Source organism: Zonotrichia leucophrys, chromosome 1A (genome assembly GCF_028769735.1).
Source record: "Zonotrichia leucophrys gambelii isolate GWCS_2022_RI chromosome 1A, RI_Zleu_2.0, whole genome shotgun sequence".
NCBI classification, from domain to species: Eukaryota; Metazoa; Chordata; class Aves; order Passeriformes; family Passerellidae; genus Zonotrichia; species Zonotrichia leucophrys.
In genome coordinates this window covers 38,599,429-38,622,170 of record NC_088170.1, presented here as the reverse complement: position 1 = coordinate 38,622,170, position 22,742 = coordinate 38,599,429, and the positions used below count along the sequence as shown (strand labels likewise).

General features: G+C 44.5%; 1 protein-coding gene across 6 annotated transcripts in view; it reads left to right on the top strand.

Annotated features, from left to right (window-relative positions):
• Positions 1-22,742, top strand: part of CACNA1I (calcium voltage-gated channel subunit alpha1 I) — a 163,141-nt gene that overhangs the window by 75,070 nt on the left and 65,329 nt on the right. For all 6 annotated transcript variants that reach the window (XM_064702363.1, XM_064702362.1, XM_064702361.1 and 3 more), the window contains 3 exons: positions 3,281-3,392; positions 4,387-4,520; positions 20,617-20,714. In XM_064702363.1, the coding sequence (XP_064558433.1) occupies positions 3,281-3,392; positions 4,387-4,520; positions 20,617-20,714 (344 nt within the window). The remainder of the gene's footprint in view (positions 1-3,280; positions 3,393-4,386; positions 4,521-20,616; positions 20,715-22,742) is intronic.

Genomic DNA, 22,742 nt, shown 5'->3' with positions numbered 1-22,742 from the left:
GAAAAGGAGGGGGGTGAGGGATGTGGGAGAGGGGAGGCATCACCAAAAGAAAGATGATAAACCTGGCTGCAGGCTGTTGCTGTGGTGACAGGAGGCAGTAGCTGTGGTTGACAACGGTGACACATTGAAGGCAGCAGATAGTCCTAATTACCCCCTCCACCGACCCAAGCAGGCAGCTACCCCTCCTGATTCAGTGTAGGAGATGCTCTGGTGTTCTCCTTGCACTTTGTCCCTTTCTGCTCTAGGTTTGATGTGCTTTTTCAGTGTTTCCACCTGCTCTGAAAGGAAAACTCTGGGACAGTGACTTTTTCTAATGCCACTGTAATAGCCTGGGAATGGCCAGTGTTCTGTAATATTGTTGGGAAAAAAAAGTTCTATAATATTGTTGGGAAGCCTGGAAAATGCTGGCAAACTCTGAGAGCCGATATCTAAAAAGCAGGGGAGAAGAAATCATCTGTAACTGGCCATGGCACTTTGAGCAGGAAGATGAGATGAGATTGCACAGCTGCCCTAAGTTTCAGGCTTTTCGGGAGAGCTTGCCATGTCTTGTTAGGTCTTGTGCTCCAGGGTCTCACCAGAACTGCCAGCCCCCTGCCATGGTCTGCATGGCTTGTGGGGGCTCTGCAAGGAAACATGGAAGTGTGCTGCCCTGGCACTGCTGCTGCCAAGGCACGTGCACAGAAGTGAAGATCTGTGCTAGATCAAAACTCCTGGCTTTCCTGAGTTGGGCTGTAGTCAGAGTGATACTCTCTGCCTCCAACTCTCTTGTGTCATGTTTTCTGGAGAAAAAAACCCACAAAATTGGCTTTTAAAACAATTTCTGCTTTTCATTTGCCATGCATTAATTTGTTCCAGGAAGGTTTGAGGCCCTGGTTTTGTCCACATATCTTTTGACCTCCTTACGCCCAGGGAGAAGGACTTTTGCAACCATTGGCTCAGACTGCTCTGAAACTGTTTTGGTCCCTTGAAGAATGTCATTCAGCACTGACCCCTCTATCAGGGCTTCACTGGCACTGCCTTTTCAGTCCCTGTCTAAGCACCTGCAAAAATGGAAAGGTTGAGAGAGCTGGGGCTGCTCAGGCTGGAGGAGAGATGCTTTAGGGAGCTCTTACTCATGTGTATTTATACCTGATAAGAGGAGTAAAGGACACAGCCTGCTCAGTGATGCCCAGTGACAGGCCAAGAGGTAATGGTCACAGCCTGAAAAGTAGGATATGTCCTATTTTAACTTAAGAAAACACTTACTTTCTGTGCAGATAATCAAATGCTGGAGCAGGTTACCCAGAGAGGTTCTGGTGCCTCTATACCTGAAGACATTCAAGCCCCAGGTGGATTTAACCCTGAGCAATCTGCTGTAGTTGATGCTACTTTGAGCAGGGAAGGTGGGCAAGATGACATCCAGAGGCCCTACAATATCAACCATTCTGTAAGGGAATGGTGACACCAAACAGATTTTGAAGAGTTCAGAAAAAAATCTGCAGTCTTATCTAAAAACCCTGTATGAGCTAATGGAAACCTCTCAAATTGCTTTCCTGGCCTTCAGATCTGATCATTAAAGAAATGTGCAAGAAAGAGGGAGGTGGCAAGTTGAAGTTGTGTTGCATAGACCCTGAGTGAAAATACTTGGTGCCCTTTTGGTGCATTCCTCTCAGAAAAGGGCCTGGTTTTGAAGCCTACATTGAGGGTGGGCTTCATGTGCATGACTTTGTAGAGCACATGGGATTAACTTTGTGAGAGACAGCGATAACACATTCTTGAAATCACATTAGAGCATAATTGGAACAGTAGAACTAGGGCCCTGCTCTTGTCTGATTTTGCAATTGAAGGTAGCTCACCACAAACCAGGTGGGGGAGAAGAGAGAGAATTAATAATCTTCTAGATCAGATTGTGCAGTTTAGTCATAAATCACTGTCAGAGAATGAGCATGGAAGAGTTGCTCAGAACAAACCACAGAAGCTGAATGTCTTTCAGAAGTGATCAGAGATACAGGCTGCCCTTTTAGATTCAGTATTGAAAGGACTGAAAATGGATGCACTCAGTGGGTTGGATTTTAAGTTGATAATTTTGTGCCTCTTCTATTTAAAAAAGTTTAAATTGTCTGACAGTGGAGACTGGGCAGATATGTTGTTGTGGGGTGTGTAAAATGCCCAAGAACGTTTCTGCCAGAGGCTGGAGGTCTATTTAGTCTACATAACTGCTTTGCAATGAGGACACTGGAAAGTACATCACAAATGTACCCACTTTTAGAGCTAAAATACTGTAAATGAGTTCTTGGATAAGTGTGTATCAGGCTTTAAAACTCCTTCGGGAGGAGAGGGATGGTGAGAGGGGGCAGCTAGAGTGTACAAAGTACAAGGGTCACACAAATACACCATTTTTATCTACTTCTCTAATACATAAATGAAGTGGCACTTGACAAAATTATAAGACAACAAATTAATAATAAATAGGAGGGAACAGTTTTTAATGTAAAGTATAATTAGCCAATGTAGCTCTGGGCTGCTAACTATTATCAAAGCAGATATTTTAGCAAGATTATCAACAAAGGATTCAAATGAATAAGCAAAGCATCTGCAGGGACACCAGTGTAGCTGAGAAAACAATTATAAGGACTGTCAATCCTCATGCTGTAGGGCATAAACAGATCACCAGCTGGGGTCAGAAACACAAATTCTCCTTATCGTTAGTGAGTAACTTGGGCACGTTGTGGAGTTTTATACAACGTGGGTCACTGCTGGAAACATAGTGATAGGATCAGTGGCACTTCTTGGTCCCCAACAGGATCAGTGGCACTTCTTTACCCCCAAGTTTCTCTGAGAGGTGACAAGCGAGTTCCAGCCTTCCCAGAAGGGCAATAATCATGTAGAGATCAATCTTCCCATTTTGATTTAGATCCCTTGATCTTGGAGGTCTACGATACATTTAGGTATAGTCCCCCTTGGAAAGTCTTCCATGTATTTGGAATATTCAGTAAACCAATGAGGGAAGGGACTCTGCAAACCAGCAGGAGAGGAGCAAGCACGTTTGACTATGGCAATGATTTGACTTGTGTAAGTACTTTAGGCCTTTTGTGCTACCTCTGCTTTCCCTTTTATAAAAGAGTTTTGGCCTAATCAAGGAATGGAGTAGTGATGAACTGGGTGTAGAGAATGTGGGAATGTAATAAATCAGCCTACCAGCACTTCTTTCCCTTAGTCTTCCTACATTTTTACTCAAGCCTAGAGCAAGCTTATCTCAGCCATGATGCTTTTGCAGAAGTTTTCCTTGACTCTCTTCCACCTGGTTCGAGTGCGTCAGCATGATGGTGATTTTGCTAAACTGTGTTACCCTGGGAATGTACCAGCCATGTGAGGATATGGACTGCCTCTCTGACAGGTGTAAGATCTTGCAGGTAAGCAGATTTCCTTCTCGTTGTGATGGTGCTTCAGTCCAAGTCACAAATTTTCATGCATGCTTTCCTCCAGCGTGTGGGCGATGCCCTCCCGGAGAGGCTGGCGAGGCTGGCCCTGGCAGTGAGCTGTCCTGCTGTAAAAGGCAAGAGCCTGCTTTGAGCAGGGGAGTGGGACAAGAGAGAGATGAATGAACTTTGCTTCTGACTGAGCAACACTGAACACTTGCTAATATTCCCAAACCTGCATGTAAGCAGGGGTTTCCTGACAGAGACACCCACAAGACACGTGGGTCAGGGTTAGGCCAGGGAGAAATAACTGAGGTTGCTCAGCCCAGGCAGGAGGGAACAGCAGCTCCCAATGCATTTGGTAGTCTGGTGATGTGCCAGACTATTACTGATTCAACAGATACTGTGGGATTCAGGATGCCCAAAGGGAGAGCATATAAAGAGAATGCTTAGAAAGGCCATGAGTACATCCAGCCTGTAAGACACCAGCTGTGCTTGATGCTTCCCCAAAGAGAAGATGACAGCAAAGGCTGTCATGCACAGTGGCTAAGGCTTTCAGGTATCTGAAGCTTCTCTCTGTGATGGGTGTGTGCTGTCCAAGCTGTGTGGGAAGCTGCACTGTGCCCTCAGCTGAGCCACCTGCAGCAATGTGATGAGGAGTCCCTCCTGGGGGGATCTTAGGAAAAACAGCATTTTCCTGGCCAGGTTTAGATCTGCTGGTGCTGAACCAACACCACTTTTCAAGTCTATGTAAGGAGTCTCTGAGTCTGCATCAGTTACTTCACCTGTGGGTGAAAAAACTATAAAAGCCCTCACTGAGCTTGAGCAGCAAGAAACTGTGATGCCAGGGCTACATGGAAGAAACTTTTCCAGCCCTGCCTTGATCTCATTTTCAAGAGTGCTGAAATTAGTATTTTTCTCACATTCTGTGTTTGAAAGTCCAAGCTTGAGAATGCTTGTCAAATATGCTCTTGGGTTTGTTTGGCAGGTGTTTGATGATTTCATCTTCATCTTCTTTGCCATGGAAATGGTCTTGAAGATGGTGGCCCTGGGGATTTTTGGCAAGAAGTGTTACCTTGGAGACACCTGGAACCGCCTGGATTTCTTCATTGTCATGGCTGGGTAGGTTGATAATTTCTGGGTTGGTTTATTTTGGGTTTACTAGAGTCTTGTATGGGACAGAAATGATGTGACTGAGGAGAAAGTTTCCACTCTGGTGCTACTGTGGTGCAGAAGCCAAGCTGGATTTGGGCATGCTGGGGTTAGCAGCCAGTGGAAGAAAGAGCAGACAAGGTAGCTCAGCTCCTCAGCTGATGTGCAGCCACCTGTCCAGCACCACTTCAGCAGAGGGTGCTCATTTGTACCAGCTGAAGAGCTTGCCCAGAGACATTTCTGGGGTTTTGTGTTTTTAAAATGTCTAGGTAGAAGAGGTGTAACCTTTACCAAAACCAAACTAAAGCTAGCATTTCTGTTTCCAGCAGCAGTGTTTCAAGGGTAGGAATGTAGGTTTTTATTCAGGGCTTTTTGGTTTTGTATTGCACCAGCATTACCCGCAGTACTATTGGGACAAGTTGACATTTGAGAGTTTTTTACAAGAAAGTTGCTATGGTGAAGCTTTGATTTTCCCCTTTGCATGTATCAAGTGGAAAGTCTACCAGAATTTGCCTGCTAAATCACAGCAAAATGTCCATTTCTGATACCAGTGGGATGTGCTTTTCCCCCAGAATTCTAATTTTCAATTAGAATTCCTTGAGAGATTAAAAAAAAAAATCAGCAATAAATATGGTATATTGCTTTTCTCACAGAAAACAAAAAAAAAAAAGTGAACATCTTTTCAGATGGAAGCCCTCAATTTTATTTTTCTTTAGCCAGGAGTTACCAGCTCCACTGTTGCCTGGAAGTGCATGTATTAAAGACTGAGCTAGCAGTGAGTTTGAGCTCACTTTGCAGTTTTCCCCCTGGTGTGGAGCAGCACTGTCTTTATATTTGCTTTTGACAGAGTTCTTCTACAGCAAGAGTTGAAAGTCATTCCCTCTGGAGGAGCAGATAATTGTTTGCTTCTGGGTGGAGCAGAGATTTTCAAACTTGGTGCAGCTGTAAAAATTTGAAGGCTGATTCTCAGCCAGGTTATGCATGACAGAGGACAGGCAGATGAAAACTGTAGGCTTTTCTAAATTACCACAATATGCGTGAGATGGGAAGACCTTTCTTGTAGCTGATTCTGCTGTGGTTAAGATCTGATTTAAAGTGGCCTGACATGAGAAGTGCCAGTTAAAGCCCCTGAGACTTGGTGCTGAGGAAAGCCAGATGATTGTATGTTCTAGCCTGAGCTCCTGGTGGCTGAATTGCTGGGGACTGGGTGCAGGGAAAGCCAAGACCCTGGCACAGCAGCCTGTGAGAAAGGAAAAGCTGGGCAGGCTTGAAAAGGCGGCCTTGGAGCCCATGGTGCTGCTCCATGCAGGTGATGTGCTGGGAGAAAGACTCTGCTCCAGTGGGCACAGGAAAACCAGCATGGGGTAAAAAGCTGTGGGAATTGGGGTCTGGCTCTGCCAGGGGTCCCTGCAAGCATGATATGTGAGTGGGGCTGTCTGAAGAGATGGTGGGGCAATACTAAATGAAAGAGGGAGAGCTCAAATACTTCATGCAGAAAACAAGTGAAATCCACACTACCTAGGCAAGGAAGGAGCAAACTCCATTACATAGTTCCTTCTGTCACCATTGCTGGCAAGAATTTGAGGAGAGACAGAGTCTTTTGTGCATCTGATAGCAGCACCAGGAAAAAAAAGCTCATATCTGAATTTCTTTTAATGCCAAGGAGACTTTAAATCAACCCCTTAGATATTAAATAATCTGTGTGGAGGATTTTTTTATTTCGGGTCCAAAACTGAAAGAAATTTGTTTCCTGATTTCTATTCAATTGTCCTCATGAGGTGTCAGAATGAAATGATAGTAATCTCATTAGAATATCTGATCTCAAAGGACTTCTGCTAAAGAAAGATTTTTCCATTTAGTTATATAGAACTAATGACTATATAATGTATTTTGAGTTATAAAAGCTTGTGGTTATTAATTCATTATTCTTTAAAATTCATTAAAATTGTCTGCACTGTTTAAATCAAATCCAAGGCTTTAACTTGTCCTTACATACATGTAGGCTTTTGCTTAACCTCAAATGCAAGCCTTAACCTTTATCCTTATTGATTCCACACCTGGATCATGCCTTCAGCTTACTGAAGCCATGCTGTCCAGATGCTGCCTTAGCATTGACTTAGGGAGGACACCTAGCATTAGGTCTTGCACATTGTCTCCATGCCAGGGAGCTAGATCCTGATCAGAGGCTGATCAGTTTTCTCTAAGAGCCCTCTCCTTTTCATCATCCTGGATTCTTGTTTTCTGTAAGGGAAGTTATAAACCTGGCTCCTGAGGAAACACCCCTGATGTTGGGGAGCAATGCCCAGCCTGTAGTCCATGCAGCTTCTCTCAGTTTCCAGAATATGGATTGGACCTCCTGACCCTTTCTCCTTCCTTCTCCCCCTCCAAATAAACACCAGCAAGGCAGCAAAGGTTGCAAAGAACAGACTGCAGCATGGAAAAGTGAGGTGCAGGCAGGGCCCATTCTGGGGGGCAGCCTGGGCAGCTGAGATGTCTTCACCTGGTTCCCTGCACAGCAGCACGTTTTATCCAAGAGCATAATGAGTGCTTGCTGCTCTGGCCCCAGACAGTGCTCTGGTTACATAAACCATGTATTCAGGCAATCATTTGCAGTTATTTCCTCACTTCCTTGGAAAGCCAGAAGCTATAGTTTTAGTTAGCTGAATTCCCTCGTGTGCCCTTGCCCTGCTTGCCCCTGCAACCCAGCAGCTCAAGGAGGAAGACTCCATTGTCACTAAAAATGTTCAGTTTCCATGGCAATAGGAGCTGACATCACCAGAATTTTCTCCCCTCTCAAACACTCCCTCCCCTAACCACCTTCAAAATGTTTTTTTGGTTTTTTTCTGAAAGGGTTAGGAAAAAACCCAAAACAACAGTTAGAAGTCAATGTTCTCCCTCAATGTTCCCCTCAGACCTCCAAAAATCATATGAAGCAATTTGGTTTGAAGAGTGCCAATGCCCCTTGTGTGCACAAACAACCAGGGCTGCAGATTCAGCTTGTTGATTCTCCCATTCCCAACTGCTTGCTGGTGACAGGAGGTTGCAGGCTCCCAGACGTTACAGGCAGACTGTGCTCATCACCACCAGCTGTCCTGGTGGGAGTCCCTCTTCCCTTCCCTGCGTGATCAGGTCCTGTCTGGCGTCATTTGGTTCCCACAGTGATGGGTGTGTTTGGAGAGCTTGAGCTGAGGCAGCCTCAGAGGGCAGCTACCTCAGGTTGAGAGCCTATGGTGGATTGAAAGTTGAGATAATGAGGAAGCTAATCAGATGGGAAATGTCAGCCAGAGCCTGTATGTGTGTGAATTCAGGGGAAGAGTCACTTGTTTCTGGGCTCATGCTCATCAAGCCAGGCAGTTCTCTAGCAGTGCAAGAGTGAGCAATTGCCCCTGCTCGCTCTATTCTGTGGAACAGTTGCACTCACATGTGGCTGGAGATGATGCCACTGTCCCTCCTGGAAAGGAGATACCATCCCTTTATACATCTGACCTGAGGGTCTCCCTGACCTTGGGGGCATGAATTCCATGTAGGGAGAGGTTGTTCTGCCTATCATGATCCAAGGGCTGTAATTAACCACCTGTGGTGGGAATTCTGTCTCTCCTTGTCCTCTTCTGTGGCATCCCTGAAACATGTTAGGTAAATTAAGGGGCAGAGGACTTCACTATGAGGGGTGGGGGTCAGTGTTTGATTGTGATTACACGTGTGTCCCCAAAAACATGCCCAAAATCTTTAACTACTTGTTGTTTGAATTCCATTGACTGAGGAGTGGGTCTGTCTTTCACAGAATGCTGTCTTTACCTCTCTCCATTATCACAGTGGAGTGTGCCATGCAGATCTCAAACTGTGGTCAAATTCCTCTTGTCCTTACCTTTAGTGTGAAGAATGGCATTTTTAATATTTTGGCATTTTGAGATATTCTTGGAATGTTCTTAAACAGCTTTTAAAAGCATTGCATTTCAGAATAAGACAGAGCATTCTTCTGTCAGTGCTTCAGTCTGTTTCAGTGCCATTGGTTGTAATATAGTCTTACTATTCCTGCCTGAAATTTCCCATTTCCTATAGCCAAGTATTGTAGTAGCCTGTCCATTCAATCACAGCACCTCACAATCATTCAGCTGCTTTCTTCATGGTCTCCAAGCTTGATTGGTTGGGTTTTTTTTTTTTCCTGTCTCCTCTTCTGAAGAGAGAAAACCCCTTCCTATTAGTAGGAACAGTAAACTTTGTTCACAGATGTATGTTAGTTCCATTTTTTTCAAACTGGAATACTGGAATACATATTATTTGCATTTCCAAAGCAGTTCATGCTGTTCTATCCCTGACTTGTCATCTTCATTTATTTTCTGTTCTCCCAAAAATACGCCTCAACTGCAAAATTCATCAGGGACTTTTTTAGTTTTCTGTCAGGTTGTGATAAATAAATAAAGAACAGAGTGGCAAGAATTGTGCATTACAGAAGTACATCTGCTCACAAATGAATCCCCATTTAGTGTTGCATGTGAGGTTTATTACTTAGACAGTTTTTCTCCAGCTAATGTATGTCATGATGATTACATATCATTCCAGCCATATCAACCTAATTACTTGTGTGAACCAGACTTGTAATCTCATAAGAGATTATAACACATTAGTTTGATGATGTCTATTTTTCCTTACACTTGTATTTGGGGATGCTTAATTTTGTTATACACTTTTAATCCATAATCTATCCAAGGTGCATATTGACAATTTCATCACTGTACTGTCACCAGCACCAGTCCTGTCACTGAGATCACTGTGTACTGGCACAACATCAGAATTCCTTTGACCCTTGGATGCTTTCCCAGTTTTCTGAGTCTAATCAAAAATTATCAGTACTGGTCCAGATCTTTTCTGGCCGTCTCTTTTAAAACTCTTGCATACAAATTGTCCAGACTTGCTTATCTTAGAAAATCCCTATTTAGACACAGCCTGAAATACTTGATCACAGCTGGAGCTGAAATTAGCTCATTATGATCAATGGTGCACTTACATCATCTGACCTTCCCCAGAGGACTTTTATTTTAGCTGATGTTTTCTGCCTTTTTTACGCTGTTAGTGACAATTCTGTTTTCTTATTCTAAAACTTATACCATTTTATGTGCTCTTTCAGTTCTCTTACAAATTTTCTACAAGTCCATCTCCTAATTTATATTTATGAGTATCACCTTCCCCTTTCCTGCTATTACATTGCTGCTTTTGCTTTCACTCACGTTGTACTATCTTCTTAGCCTGTTCACCCTTCTTGTCTCTCCTGAAGCTTCTTGGATACCTGATAAATATTCCTAAACACCACTTGACTGTACTCCACAGCTCATGAATTGAAGTCTGACTAGTTTGACACTTTTAAAAGACATGTAGATTTGACTGGTGCTTAAGGATGGTGTTTAGTGATACACTTGGCTAGGTTGAATTGGACTCAATGATCTTAAAGGCTTTTTCCAATCTAAATGATTTTATGATTCTATGGCTGTTTTTATGTGCTTTCAAATTCATGAATATGGCCTCTCAAATCCACCAGATATACCTGCTACTGTTGGTGACCTTACATGACTTGGACATAACACGTGCAATCAAGTTCTATAATTATTTTTTTAAAGAACTTGATAGAAAATCTGTCTTCCATTCTTGAATACAATTTTCTGTGATTTCCAAGGCTGGCAACTTCCAAGGAGATTTAGGTGCCCCCAATGCATTGCCCAAATTAAATTCTTAGAGGTGAATTGGGAGAGTGCTTTTATCAAGAGAGCTAGTCAGCCTGTACTCTGGTGTGATCTGGACATGCCTAATCACATCCACAGGATCATAGGTAATCAGGGTTGGAAAGGGCCTTGTAGGGTCTCCACTCCAATCTTGTTCAAAGGAGAGTCAACAGCAAACTCAAGTTAGAGTTGTCCAGTCAAGTCTTGACAACCACCCTGGATGGAGATGGCACCATCTCTCACCATCCCAGCCTCACTGCTGATGTGTTTCTGTAACTAGTCTGAACATCCCTTTCCTCTTTGTATTTATATTTGTTGTGTTTTGTTCTCCTGCCATATGGAACTGTGAAGATTCTGGCTTAAATCCCACTGCCTTGTAGGTACCAAGGAACTGCTTTTATGTCCCACCAAAATAATCTCCTCTCCTCACAGGACAAATGCTCCAAGCCCGAGCACCTTGATGAGCCTCCACTGAACTTGCTTCAATTTATCAACACTTTCTTTTATTGGAGGGACAAAAGTGAATATTTTAGACATGGTCTACCAAGGGCAAAGTAAGGGGACAATCCCTCCCTCATCTGCCTGCTGCAATCTGGCTGGTGCAGCTTGGTGTGTCATTGTCCTTCCCTGTGTGGACCTGCCCCCCAGGACTGGCAGCTCCTTTGCAGCAGCAGCACTGTCCATCAGTCCAGCCCAAATGCAGCACCTTGCATTCATCTGTTGAATTTCATGAGGCTCCTGTCAGCCCATTTCTCTAGCCAGGAGGAATTCTCTATATGGCAGAAAATTAATCCATAAGTATTTTGTCACTGACTGTGTACTAGAAAATGCCATTTCTGACAGAGTGTGTTACTCCCCCTCTCTTTCTGTCCACTTGAGCCTCCCAACTAGGTTCAAATCCTTGATTTTAATATTCCTTTCATGCAGATTTTCCCACCAGGCCTTCCTAATGCCATTTAGGCATTTTGCTCATAAAATGAACAATTCTTATTCTCTTTATTACTCAGGCCCCTGGCAGTGGTATATAGGCAACACCATTTTTCTCCTCTTTACATCTTTTAGTACCTTGATTAGTTTTGTTCTTGACATGTAGGTTCTGTGAGAATTAACTCTTTTCCTAGTTTTATCACTTTCCCCTTTGGCCTTTCATTTAATCTTCTGACTGGTCTTTCAGTTCTCTAAAACCTAATTTTTCTTCTAATTAAATGCTGGTTAATATTTCTGCACAGGATTAGCCCAGTTCTCTGCCAGTCTCGTGCTCTAGGTGGCTCGCCAAGCCAGCACTTTGTCACTAGATTCCTCCTTCACCTTTTTGCCTGTTGGCCAGAATGTGCCACTAATGATGATGAGTTCAGCTGAATATTTCTTGTCCAACTTCTTCAAAAACGCTCATAAATCCAAGCCTATAATATCTGGTATATCTCTCATGATAAGAAAAACAATTCGTTTCGAAACACATCATCATGGGTGAATACTGTCCTTGAAGTCTGAATGCCTTCCTAAATTTGGTTTTTAATTTCGCCTATAGTATGGCAGCACAGCTCTCCTGCAGCCCCATTTCTTTTCCAAAGCACCCTTAACTTTCTGAGTAGTAATGCAGCCTTTGGGGAGAGGGTTTTGCACAGCTGAAGATCCCTTTTCAGGCAAGCCTGGCAGCCCCTTAAGCTGAGCAGAACACTTCTCACTGCCTGTCCATTTTGGCTAGTTGCTTCTTCAGGAGTGCTTTATGCAGCTTCCATGCTGGGAATCTGTAAAGTATTTCTGTTAACTGAGATATTACTTTTATGTTTTCTTTCTGACAGTTCTCTACTGTCCTTGAGTTCTATTCCCCATAATTCCCTAGATATGGCATCCTTTCCAGAAACCCGGAGGGATGATGCCTCCCAAATCCATCCATCCAAGCTCTTTTCAGACATGTGCAGCATCTCCGTGAACATCAACTTTCTCCTTACTTGGAAAGCACTTATGGCCCCAAGTTCATCCCTCTAAATTTCAGCCTAGGAAAGGGAACTGGCAGCTCTCTGAAGGATGTGAGATACCAACCCCCCATTCTCAAATGCCCACCTGTTTCCAGGAAACAAATCCATCACGGCGTGATGCCCTTCCACACTGGGAAGGTGCCTCTTAACCCAAAACACACCAACTGGCCTTAATCTCACAAGATGGAGAAGTGTTGCCAATTTCTGCTTTTTCTTTGCTTTTAATTAACTGCAGTCCTTCAGGGACCTGGCCAGAATTTGCATAGTTATGACTTTAAAATCTCAGATCATTAAATACTTATTAGCAGCAGGGTAAACAGCAGAATGCTCAGAAAATCCTAGTTAGCTAATGTTCGATGCCAAATAGAAGTCTCTATAAAATTATGGCAAGTCAAAGAAAACTGTAATAAATATAGCAATTAGGTGTTTCAAGTAGTGATCAGAAAAAGATGGAAACCAGCAAGCAGCAGGCTAAATAGCATCTTAACCAAAGGTAGAAATAGCAGCAGCACAGCCCTCCCCTCAAACATGCACTCGCTTTTCCCTCCTTAATGATACTAATTATTTCATTTGCTTTCTCCCAGTAAAGCTATCCCTAGATGTGCAACATATTGAAATGAAAGCAGTCATCAAAACGAAATGAATCACACCAGAGAAGAATCAAAACAAGGAGGCAGCTCTACCCTGCCTGCGTAATGGGTAGTTCTCAATTATTGCCTCTGATTTTTGCCTTCCTGAAAGCTAATTCCCTACCATGTGAATGTTACGTTTCTTTAAAAAAACAAAACACAAAGCCCCAAAAAAGGTAAAACCAGCAGGCTTATAGGACCAAAATGCAGGCATTCTTTTTTATTTAGCTTTTTTTCCCCTAAGCAGTGAAATACAGAGCTCAGCCTGTGTTCTGACTCTTGGTTTTTAGATGTGAGGCCCCATCGCTCGCATTCAGTCATCTGAGCTCAGCGAGTCCTTCTGGCTTTCTTATCACAGTGTGAAAACCTGCTTATGTCTTTTCGTATCATGTCTCTGAAACTATTAAGAAACTCTGACATTTTCTCTTAGTACACAGTTTGGAGAGAAATCTGAGTGTTCCAGGGTGTGAAATAATCACATTCCAGGCAGCAAGGGACCAGTCTCACAGGCTCTGGAAGCTTTCAGCGGCTTTTGCTTGCACAGCAATATAAAAAAATAAAAGAGTAAAAAAGTATTTTGTACTGGAGGGGGGAAGAGTTGCAGGTTATTTTTTTTAAGAATACAAAGCATCACAGCTCAGGAGCTGACTGTGTAATTAGTAATTGATCTATAACTCCCTGAGGAAATGTCTTTTTGCTAACAGAATTATAGACTCTTTATTATTATTATATTTTATAAATGAGGAAAAAAGAGTGTAATTTTTGCATTTCTTGTTTTACTAGCAAGGCTTTTTTTTCCTTCTGTATTTCAGTTTTCATGTCAGCAGAGAGTTGTCTTTTTGCAACATAATGAGCTCTAAATTTAAAAGAGATAAGCAGAACTACTTAGCTTAGTACACTGTGGTTTGCAGAGCAATTTGCAGGCCTACTGTGTTATTCCACTTTTTCTGTGGTTGATGTTGAAAGGATTTTGGATCATCTGTTTAGGGTGCATGTTGAAGCCTGGCCCCAGAGGCACCGAACTGTGCAAAATGGGTGCAAATGCACAGTTTGTTCTAGAGGTATTTCTATCTAATATCTATATAGATATACCTACCTATCCCAAGAGAGCTGATACTGGTGCTGGGATCTGCCTGGCAGCCCTATGCCTCCTGCACCACAATGTCCTTACAGCAGAAAATCAGGTCCAAATAATGGAAGAGTCTTTAACTTTTACCACAGCCTGCTGGACCCTTGGGGAAAATAAGGATGTGGCTCCAGCTATAGAGCAAAATGGTGGAGGCATGGGGGAGAAAGTTTAAAAAAAATAGGTCCTGGCTGGGAGCCCTGCTGGCCTGGCAAGTAGGACGTGTGCATCTGCTGGTTTGTGTGCATCCTGTGGCTGCACACTCTGAGTGGAAGCAGTAGCCCTTCACTCTTGCCCAGTGTCTGGTCAGGCCTCATCAAAATCTCCTGGCCCTGCTTCTTATGTGTCCAGATGGATTTACAAGAGATGGGATTAATCTTCCAGCTCTCTTTGGGTACAAGCTGAGGCATGTCCAGCCTTTGCAAGGGATGACAAGAGCAATCTTGAATGCCCCATGTTCCCCATGCTATAGACCTTTATCTGTGTGCTCTTTTTCCTGCCTACCTGTGCACACTTCCTCCTGCCTCATTGCTGTTACTGCACTGCTGGGGGTCCCCACTTCCCAGGAAGTTGTGGACCCCAGTTAGTGGATTTTACTGCCTGTCTTCCCTTTCCACAGCACAGATTCAGCTGGGGAATCTCTGAGGTAGCCTGGCCAGCCCTGCTCCCCACACTCCCTGCCCATGGCTACACCTCTGGGCTGTGTAGATCTAGTGATGCACGTGCCTTTTTTTACTTTCCTTTCCCTAGGGTGGATCAATAATCTAAGAGGGGAGATATGGGACCACTGGAGTTCATTGTCCAGAGCAAATTCCATTTTGCTCCTTTTTTGTATTGTAGCCACAGTCTTTGAAGCCAGAGCAGAGGCAGTGAGATCACCTTCTCGTCCCGGTATGTATGAGTGAAGTGGAAGAATTTAGGGGTAAATCAGTCTCCCACCACCCCACAAACTTCAGGTGGAAGATTTGAGCTCGTGTATCAGGGGCTGGACATTTTGGTAAATGGAGAGATGTCAGCTCCAACCTTTGGCATAGATACCTGAATAAAATTTCAGTCAGGGAAAACTGATGGTCTTCCTATGGACTCCTATGTTCTAGATCTTCAAAGTGGTAGAAATTCTAGTTTGCAAAATGTGATAGCCAGATCAAGGAGCCAAGGACAGAAAGACATATTCCTGTACACAGAAGACATTGATTAAATCCCATCTAGCCATGGTATAGGTACCCACCAGTCTTTGAGCCCTCACATAGCTGAGAAGCTGAAGGAATTCAGAGCAGAGACCAATCAAACTCTTCTGATCTGGTCATATCAGGTGCTCATAGATGTAGGGATCAAATGGAAATCCACAGGCAGAAAAAGCTTAATTTCCCACAGAGACCCATAGCAAGTCTGAAATTACAGCTGGAAAGTCACAGCCATGAAGTTTTTGGCTTCAGTGCCAAACCTAAATTTATTTGACAAAAAATATGAATTGATTAGTCTGCAATTAATTAGATTTCAATTGAAAACTTCTATCAGAGAAGGGGAATTAGGCAGCTTTTGAATTTGACAAAAACATATTGGCTTTGTGTCATAAGGAAAATATTGCCTCATTATTTTTTGTGAATGATTTCAGAATAGGTTTGAAATGCCATTTTTTGGCTGCCAATTTTCAGCAAATAGAAGTTAATAAGTATTTAATAAAGGTATAAGGAGATGTAAATATGAAGAGGTAAACGGTAATGTTTGAACTGCTTTACTAATGAATTTCATTGAATGTAACTGCTAGGTAGCAGCTAGCCAGGCATTGCATGAGTATATTATCTCGGATCACACGTGCAGCAAATGAAGTCTGAATTTTCTGGCCTCCTTACATGGCTTTTGTACTGTCACTATGTCTATTTCAGAGAGCCTTAGCTTTATTCTCCCTCCGGCTGGTCAGTCTGCTCCCCTGTGCCTGGCACAGAGCCACACTGGCCGGGCATTTCTGCTCTTGGACAGCGAGTGCTGCTCCTGCCGAGTGCCAAGGCAGATCCAGGCACACTCTGGAGCCCACAGGTGCACAGGGCCAAAGGAGTGCCAGGCTGGAGCGGGTGAAGCCGTTGTGGTGATGTTGAGGCCTCACGGGCACTGGAGGTTTCTGTGCCCCCTGTCCCCGTGCACTCGCTGTTTGCTCCAGGGCCGTGACACAGGACAGGGGACACAACACCAGCCACAATCTGCACAGGGGCAGTGTGCTAACAAATTGCTCACTTGTTCCCTGCAGCTCCTCTGTTTAACTCCAGGTCCTTTGTGCATTCAGCTGAGCAGATTTACCTAAATGGAAAAATATGAAAGAAAGTCAAGGAGCAAATAGAAAAAGTGGGAATGAAGAAGAAAGGTTGAAATGAGAGGTGGAAATGTTGCAGGCAGGCATGTGTCAGAGGGATGTAAGGAGGCAGGGAGCAGGTGGAATGCCTTGAGAGGGGGGAGGGAGGCAGAGCTCAAGCAGAGAGGTGTTCCCTGCCAGGCACCCCCCTGCTCCTGCAGGATGAACCCCATGCATGCAGGCAGAGCCCCTGTCCCTTTCCCCACCGTGACAATGTTCCCAGCATGGATCAGTCTTGAGCTGTGTGGTGTGAAGACACTGCCTGTGCCAATCCCCTCTCTTTCCAGTGAGTTTCATGTGGAAGGTTTTGAAAAAGAAAACCTCTAGCAAGGGAAGAAGAATTACTGTAAATATTCAATTATCATGACAGCTCAGCGCTCAAATTCCATCACAGATGAGAAGTTTGTCTTATTTAGCATAGTTTAAGCTTCTGAACCTGTCCTTCTACTCATCCATTCACACAAGAGGCCACAAAATAGTTTAGTGATGCCAGAAATGAGCTGCTGTTTCCCTCAGAAGAGATGCATATCACCTTGTTCTGTCATGATAAAGGGGAAGAAGGGGAAGGACTCACACCCCGTACTTTTTTTTTTCTTTCCTCCCCTTCCCACATCCTAGACTCTGTCTAACTGCCCCCAAACCTTACAGAATTTATGGTGTTTACTAACAAGACGTGCCTTAAGCAGCCAAGAAAGGGAGGAGAACAAGAATGGAGGGTAATCAGGTAATGGGGTACCCTCAATCATGGCACTGAGCTGCTACAAAGCAAGGACAAGGAGCCTGGGAGTCTCCTGGAGTTCAACCATTTTGTACTGGCTGTAACCTTTCCTTGGTTTACAAACACCCAGGAAATATGAACCTCCTGAAAAAAACCTGCTGGCAGCTTCTGATTGGTCACTCCTTGCAATGAGTCCCTTTGACTCTGTGTCAGCCTGATGTCACCCCCATGTGTGGCACTGGGAGATGAGGTTTCAGCCCACACCTAGAGGGGGTTGAGTGTCCAGGGTTTCCAGGCTGTGGGGAGCAGGGCTGGCTGGAAAATGATAATAACAAAAAGAGCTGGGCTAGTAACCCCTGAAATGCTGCAGATGCCTGGAGACTCCAGCAGAGTCACTTAGGGATCCTATTTCATTAGAGAATGGAGGCAACATTTATATTTTATCAGTTTTACCCACACAGAAGATGGGTGGGGTTTTAGCAGTCAGTGAAGTTTCACTGCACCTTGGTCACCTGCATTGTGTGGGCATGCTACCATTGCACAAAGAGAGGAGAGAACATAAGCCGATGCTGAAGTCATCACTAGAAATGAAAAGGTGAAAATGAGCGGCCCTAATGCAGAATGACACTGGAATGGCATCAAAGTTGTTTGGATGCAATCTGCATGACTACAATGGTCATATCTCATCTGCAGGGATTTAAGCATCCTGGATTTCTCTGCTATTACAGCCAAGACCAGGAGGCCTCAGGAAGAACTGTAGGCAAGAAGGGGTCTGTTAATGGAGCTGGAGCCTCCTAGGGCTGAGTTCATTTTTGTTACAGTTGCTCTCAAAAAGATTCAGCGTTTGCCCTTTTCTAACCCATCCTTGGGAACAGCCTGCTGTTTTCCCTGGCAGTGTGATTGTCTGTTCAGCTTTTTTATCTGGCTACACTGGAACATAATGGCAGTAAATCTGTGACTCTGGCCACTAAGGGCTGCAGGAGGCTGGCTTGCTGCTGTCTGAACCACAGGGTTGAGTTAAGGCAGCATTTGTCTTGTGCTGAAAGGACCCACGGTCACTACTTGGATGACTGATAATTTTCTAGTGACACAGGAACTCTACTATATAGGTGGCAAACTCATTCCAGCTAGGAGAAGGCAGTGATGTCCACTGGGTTAAGGTTACTCACATGCTGTAGCCACAAGAGGACAAAACCCAAATGGTTTGAAAGCATTTTAAAATTAATTTTGCATGGTTTAAGGCTAAGAGAAGATGTCACCTCCATTTCACATCACCCCTAGCCTTGTGCTTTTCCCCTGTGCTTGGTTTCTCTGAATATTATTCAGGACTTCTCATTTGTCTCCTCCCAGTTCATAAAAAATACTTTCTGAAATTAGATGTATTTTGGGCTAACAGCTTACTTGGCATTTGACTCTTGTCTTGGGTTGTTCTGCTACTGCTCAAATTATTATTTTTTTCTTTTTTTTTCCCTTCAGAGGCAGTTCTCTTAGGAGATAAGTGTTTTTGGGAGAGGAAAGGAAGTTCAGTGGGCCTTCACCAAGCTTGAGGCCTTTATGTTTCTGTGCACATACACACCCCACAACAGACTGCAGCGTGGGGGCTCCTTCAGCCAGGAAGCTGCTCTGTGTGTCAGCTCTCTGTGAAGGGCTGCTAGCTCATGGCCTGGGAGCAATGTAACTGTAATTCCAAAGTTTCAGCAGGTCTGTTTAATTCTGAAGCAACAACATGCTGATGACACAATCTTGCTTTGTTTGGAGCAAGGTTGGTCGGTGCTTACCCAAGGCCCTTTCACTGTGTGCCTTTGCACCACACAGGGATGTCCTGGAGTCATCTCCACACATTTTTATCTCTGTGTGTACCTCCTCCTTTCGTACCTGCTTCCAATTTCATCTGACTGCATCCCAAGCCTCTGTCTATCACTAATTCTTTCTGTAGGCTGGTTGAACATTTCTGCTTGGCTTGGGGTCGGGGCTTTTTTTGGGCGTGGGAATATTTTGATTATCTGCATGAAATCCCTTGTCTCTTCTTCTGCACTTGGTTTATGTGGAACTGACAGCTCCAGGGAGGTAAATGAATGCCACTGCATTTCAGAGGAAGAATTATTTCATGCAATTACCCTAAAAGTGCAGGAGAGAACAGACTGAAAGGAATGAGGGAGAGAAAGAAAGAGAGCATGAGAGAGGATAATCACAACACTTCGACAGGTTTACCCCATCGTGTTTGAAAATCTATCACTCTGACAAGTCCCCTTTGTGAAAGGTGTAGACAGATAACCAGGCATTAGCTCTTCAAGGTCCTCTTGAATGGAGGGTAATCTATAGAAGGATCAGTCCACTGCTCCATTTCACTCAATGCCTCTCCCTGATTATTTTTTACAGACTGGCTGTACCCCATTTCCCTCTCAGTGTCTCACTTAAGCTCTCATTTAATTCTCAGTGATTCCTGGTCAGGGGAATTTGGGTAAACTTTCTGTTGACTTGTGGGTCTTTCTGTAAAAATTATGTTTTTGTTCTGAGAAAGGGTGCGGTAACAAAAGGCAGTGCCCCCAATCCCTTCCTGTCTCCTGACTCTTGTTAAAAGGCCAGGGAAAAGGGAACTTTCTGTAGTTTCATTATTCATGTCTGAGAAGAGATTCAGTAGAAGCAGTTCCTGTCCTGACTCTGCTGCTATTTCACCTGCCAACGTTGTCACGCTCTTGATCCCATGAGCAGAGCAGAGTTACCCAAGGGAAGCTGCTGACAACAGCCCATGTCTTCCTGGAGGCCTCATGCACCTCATGTTTCATGAAAACATGTCCATGAAAGATGATTTGAGGTCCTCAGGTGGAAATTTCTGGCCAGGATTATCATTATATCACTATAATTATCAAATTATCATTATAATGATTTCCTGCTGTGCTTTTAAAGAGACAGGACATTTGCCATACTGGGCAAGGAGAGAATGCTGGGCTAAGGATTGCTGGGCCAGGTCACTTTTTGTCACCTGCACCTGCTGCTCTTGCAGCAAAGCCAATGCATGAGTCACACCTATTTGCACTTTGAGGTTATTTACAGCATATGTTGTTGGGTTAGGAGAGCTAAGGTCTAGCATATGTCCTAAAATTAGGCTTTTCTCCTTTTGGTTGGTGTCAAAAAGGAGTGATTCACAGCCATGGGGGAAGCCTTTCCACCTAGTCAAAGCAGTTAGTACTTTAAGTGAGAGGGTTTATTTCTGTGTGAGATAAAGCAGGTTTAGCTAAAGCGGCCTCCCGAGACACAGCCTGCAGTGGGAGATGAGGGGAGCACAGGGAGCACCCCACTGTGCTGCAGGTAACTCCCAGAAAAACTGGCCACGTGGCTCCTGTCCTGCTGGCCTTGTGTGCAGTGGCCACCCCACGTGTGTGACCTGGACAGAAGTGCCAGGATGAAGCTCAGGCTTCATCCCCATGACTTCCAGAAACTCTTCAATGAAGCAATGATAAACCTGTGACTCAAGCTAAAATTCTGGATTCTTTTAAACTTTCTTTTTCTCTCTTTTTTCTCCCTCTATCTCCCTCTCTTTCCCCTGCTGCAGGATGGTGGAGTACTCCCTGGATCTCCAGAACATTAACCTGTCTGCAATCCGTACTGTCCGTGTCCTGAGGCCCCTGAAGGCGATCAACCGCGTGCCCAGTAAGTCGTGTTCCCCTCCCACCCCTCCCAGCTCCGCTCCTGAGGAGCACATGATCCATAAGGCTGCCTGTGCTGCTGGTGTCCAGCAGGTACAAAGGGAACAGAGGCTTCTGTGGGGTGTGTGCGGGCTTTTCCTCATCCCAGGGCTCAGAGGTGGTATTGGATGGGCAGGAAACAGCAGTCTCCCAGAGTACCTGCCCTGGCCATCCTTTGTGCACGACCATGCCAATGGAACTTCAGGAATCAAAGGTGAACGATGTGCAGTAAAGAGAAGGGGTTTTTCTTTCTCTTACTGAAAGACATCACAGGTCTAATGATGTCTGTAGCCTCAAAAAGGCCTGTGTGTGAGGTCTGGAGAAGGATGAGCTTCAGGAATCAGGGAGAATTAGTTTGCTCAGGCTTCCACAAGACCTTCCAGATCCTCTCATCTGAAAAATCTTCATGCCATTACAAGTTAGGGGCATGCACCTAGCACTGACTCTTTTTTTTTTTCTCCTCTTCACCTTGTGCTTTGTATTCTCTCTTTTGTGCCAGCTCTTCCTTCTGTGAGCTGCTGTGTGCATATGAGCCAGGTCTAGGGCCATCAGGGCTGTGCCCAGCCCAGATGTGTCAGCCCTGGGAGACTTCAGGCATTTCTTCTGCAAGTTTTTCAGTCTTACTGAATGGCACGAAGTCTCCTTGCTGTTCTCCATAATCTCCCTGATCAGGCTGTCGGCAGTGGCTGAGACCTTGCCAGAGCTCTCCTAATCCTCCTCTTAAACTCAGATGCTCCTTTTTCTTTTCTAGACCTGAGAAAGTTTGCACAGTTGACCTCCTAATCTGCATCATATGTTTTCCCTTGTGCCAAAGTAATTTTCATGATGTCACCTACTTCTTGAACATGCTGTGGAGGTGGATTTCAGAGATTCTGGCTTCGTGCAAAGCCTTTCTATAAGAGGATCTTGTCCCTCTTCCTGGATGTACTTTTATCTTTGATAAAATAGCCTTGAACAGAAGGTGCTGAAAGGTTTAAAAGAGAAACCAAGGCACAGTCCTGTGTGCTCAGCATGGCAGAAGGGAACCAGACAAAAGAGCCATTGGTTGGGGCACTGAGAGAACAACCGGGAATGTGACAGGTCCATCATGGAATGATAAAGATGAGGTTCAGGAGAAGCTTTTGGCTACTCATGGTCAGCAAAACAACCCCCCCAGTCTGTCTCCATCTCTCTGGCCCTTCTCCAGAGAGGAGAGGACTGGGAACCAGCCCTGGTCCTGGGGTTGATGCCTTGAGAGGCTGCCTAGATCAGAGGCTAGATGGCGTTAAAGGAATAAAGCAGGTATTTTTAAATGGCCTTCAAAGGATACACCTTGGGCAGTCCAAGGGCCTGGCTGTGGCTCCACCCAAGATGGACACCCAATCATGAAGTTTCACACTTTCATAAGCTTTGGTCCATTTACAATTGTCCAATTACAGCTTCAGGTTATGAAGTTCCATCCTCCCAGATTGCTCTCCTCAATTTGCTGTTGTTTACACTTTTTGGGCCTGAAGCTGCAAGTGTCCTTGGTTCTCAGGCTGGAAAAGGATTGCTTTGTCTAAATGCCCTGTGAAGAGAACTTGCTGACACTTTATATGAAGCTCAGAGTTACACACTAAGGCAGTACAGAATCTAGAAACTATGAAAGCTAAAACTTAAGGCATCACCTTTCTGTGAGGGGGTGGCCTGGAGGCTGTGCATGGCAGACTCACCTCTCCCAGGAAGATTTGGGCAGCCATGTGAGAGCAGCCCCATCCTCACGCTGTGCAGCCTCCTTTCCTCCCTGCTTCATCAGGTGTGCCATGGGTTTGTGCTCAGACTGCTTGGGGAGACTGATCCCTGTTATCAGGGTAGACTTAACTTTGGAGGCAAATGGAAACATCTGGAATGACATCCAATTAACTCTTAACAGCTGTCTGCCTTTTTAATTGCTGGACTAAAGTGGTCAGGAAGAGAGCTTGCCTGGCAGAAACTTAAGGCTTTCTATTAGTCCTGTTTATCTCTTTATTAGAGC